The sequence below is a fragment of the Macaca fascicularis genome, chromosome 19, assembly GCF_037993035.2.
Source record: "Macaca fascicularis isolate 582-1 chromosome 19, T2T-MFA8v1.1".
NCBI classification, from domain to species: Eukaryota; Metazoa; Chordata; class Mammalia; order Primates; family Cercopithecidae; genus Macaca; species Macaca fascicularis.
Window position 1 is genome coordinate 10,272,308 of NC_088393.1, and position 10,711 is coordinate 10,283,018.

Below are 10,711 nucleotides of genomic sequence, written 5' to 3' on the forward strand. Positions count from 1 at the left end.
ATGCCTAAATGCTCTCAAGTATGAGTATCTGAATATATGGTACATCCACCAATGGAATATCATGCAGCCCTAGAAATGAATGCAGATCTCTATGAACTCACATGAAGTGATTTCCAAGATACATGGTTAAGTAAAAATACAAACTCCGTCTCAAAAAAAAAAAAAAAATTCTGTGTTTTTAACTTCAGTTATTTAAAATTAAAATAATTTGTAAGCCATTTGGTCTGTGTTATTCTGTTATGGTTGCCTGAGCTAACTAAGGCAGATTGTGGCACTGAAAAGTGAGGTACTGCCATTACAAACAAACAAACAAAAAACTAAAAATGTGAAGCAGCTTTGAAATTGACGAATGAGTAGAGGCTATAAAAATTCTGATGTGCAAGCTGGAAATAATATTAGTAAGGGTGATTCTGGTGAGGTGTCACTGGGGAATGAGGAACATGCTATTGGAAAATGAAGAAAAGACAACCCTTGATATGAAGTGGTGAAGAACTTGGCAGAACTGTATTCTAGCATTTTGTGGAAAGTAGAGCTTGAGAGAGATAAAATTGGGTATTTATCACTAACATCTGTAATTAAAGTGTTAAAGGACACAGGAAGCTTCATTCTTCCTGACTGCTTACAGGAAAATGCAAAAGAGAAGACCTGAACTGCAGAAGAAATATAAAAGAAAACAGAACCAGAACTTGGAGATTTGGAAAATTCTCAGCCTATTCATACTGCAAAAATTACAAAACTTGTACTGAAGAGAATCCTGAATGTGTGGCTGAACAATCATTTGATAAAGAGATCATCAGTGGGATTTATGGACTATATCAGCCATCTTAACAGAAGTGAGGAGAGAGACTGGATTATACTAGAAGAGACACTGCCACTTACACTGTGCCACCTAAAATGGACAGAGAAGACAGAACAGGTAAGGCTGTCACACTTCATAGATTTTATAAGAAGGAGACACAGAAATAATCACTGTGAAAGTGCACTGGCAGTTAAGGATGGTTTCATACCTGCCATGCTCTGCAGGATCCATGGGAACAGAAGATACCCTTGGAGGAGCATCTTACTAACAGGGGCTGGGACCAATCTAGATGACTTATCTCATACAGAACTTGTTAATGCTATGATCTTAGGAATCTAATCACTAATGTGAGGCAGCCTGCAGTACTGACCTCACCATCCATGACCCTTCTTCACAGATGCCCAGACTCAGGCAACCATGAAGTTGTAATCAGAACCTGTAGGTTTAATTTCAGACCCGCAGGATGGCATCCAAAGCCAATCCATGAGACATTACAACCTCTGCAAGGCATTTAGGACAAATCTGATGATCCTTAGTGTCAGTGCCAATAATTAAAGATGGCAACCTATGAGCTAAATGGTAACACTCATACCCTTACTTTCATAGGGTGTCTCCCCAGTGTAAATTCTTTCATTTCAAGTCTACTTAGGTGTGACGAAACAGCAAATGCTTTCCCACATTCTTTACATATGAAGGGTTTCTCTCCGGTATGAGTTCGCAGGTGAACATTAAGGGGTGAGGAATACATAAATGCTTTACCACGTATCTTGCATACAAAGGGCCTTTCTCCACTGTGAGTTTTCAAATGTTTACTATGATCAGAAGTAATGAAGGTCTTCCCACATTCAACACATTCATAAGGCTTCTCTCCTGTGTGAATTCTTCTATGTTGAGTAAGCGTTGAAGATCTATTGAAGGCTTTTCCACATTCCTTACACTGATAGGGTTTCTCTCCAGTGTGATTTCGTATGTGTATAGCAAGGCCTGTGTATTGAGTGAAGGCTTGGCCACATTCCTTACATTCATAGGGTTTTATTCCAGTGTGAGTTCTTACATGTTGAGTAAGGTGAGTTGATCTAGTGAAGGCTTTCCCACATTCTGTACATTTGTGTGGTTTTATTCCAGTGTGAATCTGAACATGAACATTAAAGGATGAGGAATTTCTAAAGGATCTTCCACATTCTTTACATTCAAAGGACTTCTCTCCTTTATGAGTTTTCACATGTGCAGAAAGTTGAGAAAAATTAGTAGAGGATTTCCCACAATTCTTAGTCTTTTTAGATTTCTTTCCAGTATGAACTGTTACACACTGCTTTAGGTGTGAGGAAGGTGTGATGGCTCTCCCACATTCCTGAAATTCACAGAGTTTCTGTCCAATGTGGATTCCCGTGTGATTATCAAGGCTCACAAAATACTTAAAGCCTTTTATACATTCCTTACATTTGTATGGTTGTCTTGCATTGAGAATTCCAAGATGTACAGCAAGGCCTGGAGTTAAGGTGAAGAATTTTCCACATGGATTAAATTTGGAAAGTTCCTGTCCAATAGAGGCTTCCTTGTGCACACTGAGGACGTCATTTCCATAACAATTATCCTCAGAAGTGTTCCCTCCATTTTGAGCTCTCATCTGTGTCTTAAGGCAAAACTGTTCACTGAAGACCTCTCCACAATTCTCACAGAGTTTCCATCCACTGTAGTTTCTTGTCTGCTGAGGAGGGGATAAAGGATTTAAAATGTTTTCAGACATATTAAAAGATTTCACCCATCTGAACACGGAAACATTATTTTGGTGACAATTATCATTTTACTTTTTAATATTTAATTTTTTTTTCATTTCCTACCTTCTTGGTTTCTTCCAGATTGAATGATGGATCTTTTGCTAGAATTTTATGCCACTGGCTCTAAATTATTTAAAAAACAAAAACAAAACAAAACAAGAAAAACTGTCTTCTTTTAATTGTCGGGGGTGATTTCAGACAGGTTCTCACTCTGTCATCCAGGCTGGGTACCATGGCACAATCACAGTGCACTGTGGTCTTAATCTCCCAGGCTCAAGCCATCATCCTGCCTCAGTGCTCCAAGGAGCTTGGACTACAGTTGCATGCTAATGCACCCTGCTAATTTTTTATTTTTTGTAGAGACAGGGTCTTCCTGTTGCCCAGGCTGGTCTCGATCTCCTAGACTCAAGCAATTCTCCTGCCTCAGCTTCCCAAAGTGCTGGGATTACAGGCGTCAGCCACTGTACCCAACCAAATAGTGTAGATTTTACATTTTTAGTAGAGACAGAGTTTCACCATGTTGACCAGGCTGGACTTAAACTCCTGACCTCAAGTGATCCACCCACCTCAACCTCCCATAGTATTGGGACTACAGGCATGAGCCACCACATCCAGCCTCTTTTTTTTTTTTTTTTTTTTTTTTTTTTTTTTTTTTTTTGAGACGGAGTCTCACGCTGTTGCCCAGGCTGGAGTGCAGTGGCGCGATCTCGGCTCACTGCAAGCTCCGCCTCCCGGGTTCCCGCCATTCTCCTGCCTCAGCCTCCTGAGTAGCTGGGACTACAGGCGCCCGCCACCGCGCCCGGCCAATTTTTTGTATTTTTAGTAGAGACGGGGTTTCACTGTGGTCTCGATCTCCTGACCTTGTGATCCGCCCGCCTCGGCCTCCCAAAGTGCTGGGATTACAGGCTTGAGCCACCGCGCCCGGCCCAGCCTCTTTTTAAAATCAGAGATGGGATCTTGTTATACTGCCTAGGCTGGTCTCGAACTACTGGGCTCAAATGATCCTCTCAGCTTAGCCTCCCAAGTAGTTGGGATTACAGAAGTAAGTCATAGCTCTGATGATGCTATTTCCCAGAATGGAATTCTCAATCTTTTCTGAGAGGAAACTAAGAAATATCACTCATGAATCTTACCATTTGTATCCCATTGAATATTGGATTCTTCAAAAAACCCTGCTGAAGTGATGACCCTTTGATTCTAGGTTGTATTTCCCATTCTGAAGTTAAGCAGAAAAAGAAATATAAGGGTTTATAGAAGAAATGTTTAAAACGATGAGTATTTGTATTTGTTTTCAAATTGAACACAGTAATAAAAGATAAGCCAGAGAACTTTGAGGATTTTGACATGTCAAAAATTTGGCTATAAGGACGTGGGGTTTATTACACAACTGATGTATTTAGATAGTTTACTACAAACTGCTTCTGTGAAAAATAAAACGATGGGGAACAGTAAGAGAAGATTATCAGGAAAGGAAAGTAGGAAAGATCGGGATAAATAATAGGTATCAAAATGATAAACTTAAAAAAAAAGACAGAACAGGTAGTTTTGTTAGGTCATAGAAATGTTTGACTACATGGAAAATAAAAGTCAGAGATATCCGAAATTCTCAGAAAAATAGCTTAAATCTTCTGAGGTAAAATGGATCTTTAAAAATCTTTTTTTATTTTTATTTTTATTGTATTTTTTTTTTTTTTTTGAGATGGAGTCTCACTCTCTCGCACAGGCTAGAGTGCTGTGATGCAACCTCGGTTCACTGCAACCTCTGCCTCTCAGGTTCAACTGATTCTACTGCCTCAGCCTCCCAAGCGGCTGGGACTACACGGATGTGCCACCATACCCAGCTAATTTTCTGCATTTTTAGTAGAGAAGGGGATTCACTGTGTTAGCCAGGCTGGTCTTGATTTCTTGACCTCATGATCTGCCCACCTTGCCTTCCCAAAGTGCTGGGATTACAAGCGTGAACCACCATGCCTGGCCTAGTCTTTATTTTTACATTTTTTTTTTTTTTTAAGAGACGAGGTCTCACAATATTGTCCATCCTAGTATCAAACTCCCATGCTCAAGCACTTCTCTGACCTCAGTCTCCCAAGTATCTGGGACTAGAGGTGCAGGCCACCATGCCAAGCAAAGTGATGTTACTCTTACCCACAGAGGCCAGATTCATGTAGTTCTCCAGCATCACATCTCTGTTATATTTCTCAGCTGTGTCCAGTAAAGCCCACTCCTCTGGGGTGAAGTCCACAGCCACATCATCAAACGTCACTGAATCCTAAGTCATCACACACATGCTGGTTTGAGCCAATGAACACTTCCACCAATGCTCACTGGAGAATGATGAAGGGGAAACTTATACTCACTTATATGTGGTTCTGAGATCTCCCAATATATACTCCAGGGTTTAATGTCTCAGGAACTCTTGTGTCTAAACAATCAAGGTGGACCTCCTATGGGCATATGCCTTGAACAGCACATTTTAAATTTTTTTTTAAATCTTTTTTTGTTTGATCTATTTTTAATTTTTAAATATTTTTATTCTTAAATTTTAAATTTTTATTTTGATGAGAACAGTACTTCCTAAGCATGAATTTTTATCTATCTATCTATCCAATCTGTTTATTTATTTATATATAACGACAGGGTCCCACTGTGTCACACAGGCACAATTGCTGCTTACTGCAGCTTCGATCTCCTGGGCTGAAGTGCTCCTCCCACCTCTGCCTCCTGAGTAGTTGGAATTGCAGGCATGAGCCATTGCACACTGCTTACACTTTATCTCAGCACAACCAGGTTAGGAGCTCTTCCTGTCCCATTGGTCTCTATGCAGCACCCTCCTGAGCACACTGCATATATCTGATAAATGCTGATAAGTGAATAACTTGATAAAAGGACACTTTCATCTGCTTTATCATCTGTCACCACACCCAGTAATGTAAAAAAGATGCAGTTGGTACCATCAAGGTCAAGCTTAAGTAGTAATTACTGAGCTACTGGGATGATTTTCAAGTTAACACTTTATGTACAGGAGACTTCATTCTCTGGGGAAATTCATCTGGGGACTCAGTCCTTGAGTAAGGCTTCATTTGCTCTAAGAAAACTCCGGAGATGAGTCTGTCTAGAAGGAAATGTGTCTACTGGATGTAAGTATGTCATTTTGTATAATGGTACATTGTCTGTTTACCTGATAAGAATTTGCCAGGTAGTCCTCCACCATCGTTCCTACCTTTGTCTTTTCTTCAAAAGGGCAGATTGGTTCCCTGGAAAAACACCTTAGTGGAAAATTAAGAAGGCATTGAGAAGCCAGAGCTGCCCATCCTAACCACATTCTCATGCCTAGAAGTCATTCCATCCTAGCTTGAAATTCCCATATATTCCTGCACACTCGAGAAAACTGTACACACACAACACTGCCATGAAATGCCATAATAGTCCTGTGTCAGCTAGACCCAGAAAAGCAGATGTGGGCCGAGCTGCCTGTTGGGTAAAGGGTAATAGTTTCATTTTACAAGAAAACTTACACCCTGAAAAATGTGACTCTCTATCTGCCCATAGTAGTAACACTCACAAAGCTTATGTAGCATTTCCGAAGGCACACGAACCAGGGCTGAATTCTAAAACTGCATCCTGGCTGGGCACAGTGGCTCATGCCTGTAATCCCAATACTTTGGGAAGCCAACGTGGGCAAATCACTTGAGGTCAGGCATTCAAGACCAGCCTGGCCAACATGACAAAACCCCATCTGTACTAAAAAAATAAAAATAAAAAAAAAAATAAAATAAAATTACAGGAGGCTGAGGTAGAGACTTGCTTGAACCAGGGAAGCAGAGGTTGCAGAGAGTTGAAGTCGTGTCACTGTACTACAGCCTGGGTAACAGAGTGAGACTCCATTTAACTAACAAACAAACAAACAAACAATATTAGCCAGACCTGGTGACGCGTGCTTGTGGTCCCATCTACATGGGAGACTGAGGCAAGAGAATTGCTTCAACCCAAAAGGCAGAGGTTGCAGTGAGCTGAGATTGCATCAATGCACTCCAACCTGGGTGACAGAGCAATATTCTGTCTCCAATAAATAAATAAATAAATAAATAAAACAAAACAAAACAAAATAGTATTCTACATCTCACTTTGATTCCTCCTAAAAGAACCACCAGTGGCCAGGTGTGGTGGCTCACACCTATAATCCCAACACTTTGGCAGGCCAAGGCGGGCAAATCACCTGAGGTCGGGAGTTCAAGATTAGCCTGACCAACATTAAGAAACGCGTCTCTAATAAAAATACAAAATTAGCCTGTAATCTCAGCAACTAGGAAGGCTGAGGCAGGAGAATCGCTTGAACCCAGGAGGCAGAGGTTGCGTTGAGCCGAGATTGCGCCGTTGCACTCCAGCCTGGGCAACAAGAAACTCCGTCTCGAAAAAACAACCAAAGAAAAACCAGTGGCATGCCTGCTCAGGCCCAGCTCACTGGACTCTTACGTTGTGAAGTGTGACCTAAATCAGAATCTCTGAAAAAGAGCATCAACAAGGACTTACCATGGGACAAATCAATGACTGCCATGCTCTGAAGCTGATGGCCTCAATGCTGTCTTCCTTGATGCCAGGCATGAGTCACTGTGCCCAACCAGAATGCTGTTTTAGAATTCAGTCCTGGTTTGTGTGCCTTCGGAAACGCTACATAAGCTTCATGAGTGTTACTACTACGGGCAGATAGAGAGTCATATTTTTCAGGGTGTAAGTTTTCTTGTAAAATGAAACTATTACCCTTTACACAACAGGCAGCTCGGCCCACATCTGCTTTTCTGGGTGTAGCTGACACAGGACTACTACCTTTGTCTTTTCTTCAAAAGGGCAGATTGGTTCCTGGAAAAAAACCCTAGTGGAAAAGTAAGTCACTTCAGGGTAACTTACGAATCTAGGTCAATAGAGGCAATCTCCATTCCTCTTTGTATGGGTTATTTGAGGTCCTGTTCATATCAATCATCAAACAACAAGCATCAAACATCAGTCACTGAATATTATGCATGAGCTTTCTCTCTGCAGGTGACAGATGTGAAGGCCACCAAAAACTGTACTCAGTATCATCACTCAGTAATGATAGTATTAATAACAGCAACTGACATTTACTGAGGACTAGTGTGTCACAAGTGGCTCTAGTAGCTTTATATATACATGCTCAATTATCATAACCATCCTTCCCAATAGCTATCATTACCTCTATCTATCTATCTACCGAGACAGGGTCTCACTCTGTTGCCCAAGTTGAAGTGCAATGGCACTAACACAGCTCTCTGTAGCCTAGACCTCCCAGGCTCAAGTGATCCTCCCACCTCAGTCTCCTGAATAGGTGGGACCACAGGTGTGCATCACCATGCCTTATTATCATTATATTATTATTATTGAGACACAGTCTCACTCTGTCACCCAGGCTGGAGTGCAATGGCACAATCTCAACTCATTGTAACCTCTGCCTCCCAGGTTCAAGCGATTATCAGGGCTCAGCCTCCTGAGTAGCTGGGATTAGAGGTATGCATCATGCCTGACTAATTTTTGTATTTTTAGTAGAGACAGGGTTTCGCCATATCAGCCAGGTTGGTCTCAAACTCCTGGCCTCAAGTGATTCTCCCACTTCAGCCCCCAAAGTGACTGGGAATACAGGTGCACACCACTGTGTTGGGAAAAGAAAGAGAGATCAGATTGTTACTGTGTCTATGTAGAAAAGGAAGACATAAGAAACTCCATTTTGATCTGTACCAAGAAAAATTGTTTCTTCTTTGAGATGCTGTTAACTTGTAACTTTAGCCCCAACCCTGTGCTCACAGAAACATGTGCTGTAATGAATCAAAGTTTAATGGATTTAGGGCTGTGCAGGATGTGCCTTGTTAACAATATGTTTGCAGTAAGTATGCTTGGTAAAAGTAATCGCCATTCTCCATTCTCTATTAAACAGGGGCACAATGTACTGAGGAAAGCCACAGGGACCTCTGCCCACAAAAGCCTGGGTATTGTCCAAGGTTTCCCCCTACTGAAACAGCCTGAGATACGGCCTCATGGGAAAAGAAAGACTTTACCATCCCCCAGCCCAACACCCATAAAGGGTCTGTGCTGAGGAGTAGTAGTGAAAGAGGGAGGCCTCTTTGCAGTTAAGAGGAAGGCTTCTGTCTCCTGCTCCTCTCTGGGAATGGAATGTCTCGATGTAAAGCTTAGCATTCCCATTCATTCTATTCTGAGATAGGAGAAACTGCCCTGTGGCTGGAGGTGAGATATGCTGGCAGCAATACTGCTCTGTTACTCTTTGCTACACTGAGATGTTTGGGTAAAGAGAAACATAAATCTAGCCTATGTGCACATCCAGGCACAGTACCTTTCCTTGAACTTATTCATGATACAGATTCCTTTGCTCGCATGTTTCCCTGCTGATCTTCTCCCCACCTGTTGCCCTGCTACACTCCTCTTGCTAAGATAGTAAAAATAATAATAAATACTGAGGGAACTCACAGGCCAGCGCCATTGCGGGTCCTCTGTATGCTGAGTGCCAGTCCCCTGGGCCCACTGTTCTTTCTCTATACTTTGTCTCTGTGTCTTATTTCTTTTCTCAGTCTCTCATCCCACCGGATGAGAAATATCCACAGGTGTGGAGGGGCTGGCCCCCTTCACCACTGGGTCTAATTTTTTGTATTTTTAGTAGAGACAAGGTTTCACCAGGTTGCCCACGCTGGTCTCAAACTCCTGGGCTCAAACAATCCTCCTGCCTTGGCCTCCCAAAGTGCTGGGATAAGAAGCTTGAGCCACCATGCCTGGCTCATTACTTCTATTTAATAATGAAAAAATCCTACATTCAAATAACCCTAATAATTAGTCTGATATTTGTCCTTGGAGCCTGATCTCCTGTGGATGCTGTTACTCCCCAATATGACCAGAAGGCAGTTCAGACCTGCACAGAACAATTCAGTAACTTCATTATGTACCTAAGATGACTGAAGCTGCAGGCGGGCAGATCACCTGCGGTAAGGAGTTCGAGACCATCCTGACAAACATGACAAAACACTGTCTCTATGGCAAAACCCTGTTTCACCATGTTGGCGAGGCTGGTCTCGAACCCCTGACCTCAGGTGATCCACCTGCCTCGGCTTCCCAAAGTGTTGGGATTACAGGCGTCAGCCAGCGCTTCTGGCCTGCCTTTCTTAAGTAGAAAGGCTTGTAGCTGGTAACAACTAGAAAACAAATAACGTCCAAGAAAATAAAAATTAAAAACTAAAGGCTTACAATCTACACGTGTTCATATTTACATACAGAAATAGGCATACCTTCAACAACTATGTTTTTTCCATCCAAATGTAATGTGTCAAAAATAAGTAAAGGACACCAAGACAATGCCAGATTCTCAGATAAGACATTTTTTAGCAAATAAACGGAAGTCAGAGTCCTCTTGAAACCAGTTTAATGCCGATGCTCACCAGGAACACGCCCGACGCGGGAGGATGCGGGGCCAGAGCCAACCTCACTAAAATGGCAGACATCCTTTTCCTTTCGGAAAGAAAAATATTCACAAAGGTTGCTTTCCAAGCTTTTGAAGAGGGGAGCACAGCGGACGAAAGCACTCCAGAAAACACCGCGCGGACTCGGGACAAACACTTCCCGACGCGGCTCCTGACGTGGACCGGCTGAGAGGACCAACAACCCCTAGAGAAGCTAGTGAAACAAGCAGGATCCGAGAGGCTCCTGGGCGACCGCGCCCAATCCTTCCTTTACCGCACCCCCCACCCACACCCCCTCTTATCTCCTGGACCCCCAAGCAGGCGGAACTCACCACAGCAGGGGTGGACTCCACCAGGATAAACGCGAAACAGCACTGACCAAAGGTAGCCAGCGCGGGAAAAGATGGTGGCGGCGCGCTGACATCACTTCCGCTAGGAGCCTCGGGAGGGGCGGAGCTTCCGGGATCCAGTTTCAGCCAGGTAGGACCAGGTTGTTAGAAATGCTTGTTCCCCAGTGCCTTAAAGAAATAGCACTTGGACATAAACTTAATTTCCTCAGCAAGCCTATTTTACTTTTGGCAGAACAGGTACACTCGCCAGCAGTTTTGCCACTAGAGTACACTAAACAAAGGAAACAGGGTCATTTATAACCTGACGCGTCC

General features: G+C 42.7%; 1 protein-coding gene across 20 annotated transcripts; it reads right to left on the minus strand.

Moving 5' to 3' along the window:
• Positions 1-477: 477 nt before the first annotated feature.
• Positions 478-10,483, minus strand: LOC102127469 (uncharacterized). 20 transcript variants are annotated; one of them, XM_074025778.1, is made up of 6 exons: positions 10,382-10,483; positions 5,756-5,843; positions 4,723-4,846; positions 3,711-3,793; positions 2,641-2,700; positions 478-2,507 (listed from the first exon to the last, which is right to left on the minus strand). In XM_074025778.1, exons 1-6 carry the CDS (start codon positions 10,471-10,473, stop codon positions 1,386-1,388), a joined length of 1,569 nt encoding a protein of 522 aa, XP_073881879.1. In that variant the 5' UTR covers positions 10,474-10,483; the 3' UTR covers positions 478-1,385. The 20 variants fall into 20 exon arrangements, 19 of the variants coding, with proteins under 19 accessions (XP_073881879.1, XP_073881881.1, XP_073881880.1 ...); XM_074025780.1 differs by having other exon boundaries at positions 478-2,504; positions 4,723-4,901; positions 10,382-10,452; XM_074025779.1 differs by lacking the exon at positions 2,641-2,700 and having other exon boundaries at positions 478-2,504.
• Positions 10,484-10,711: the final 228 nt, after the last annotated feature.

Bases quoted from the DNA above. Each gene is read 5' to 3' on its own strand.
- LOC102127469 (XM_074025778.1), bottom strand. From the start codon at position 10,473: ATGTCAGCGCGCCGCCACCATCTTTTCCCGCGCTGGCTACCTTTGGTC. The intron at 4,847-5,755 runs GTAAACAGACAA...GTGATGACTTAG, and splicing joins ACCTGGCAAATTCTTATCAG to GATTCAGTGACGTTTGATGA. The intron at 2,701-3,710 runs GTAAGATTCATG...TAAATAATTTAG, and splicing joins TATTCAATGGGATACAAATG to AGCCAGTGGCATAAAATTCT.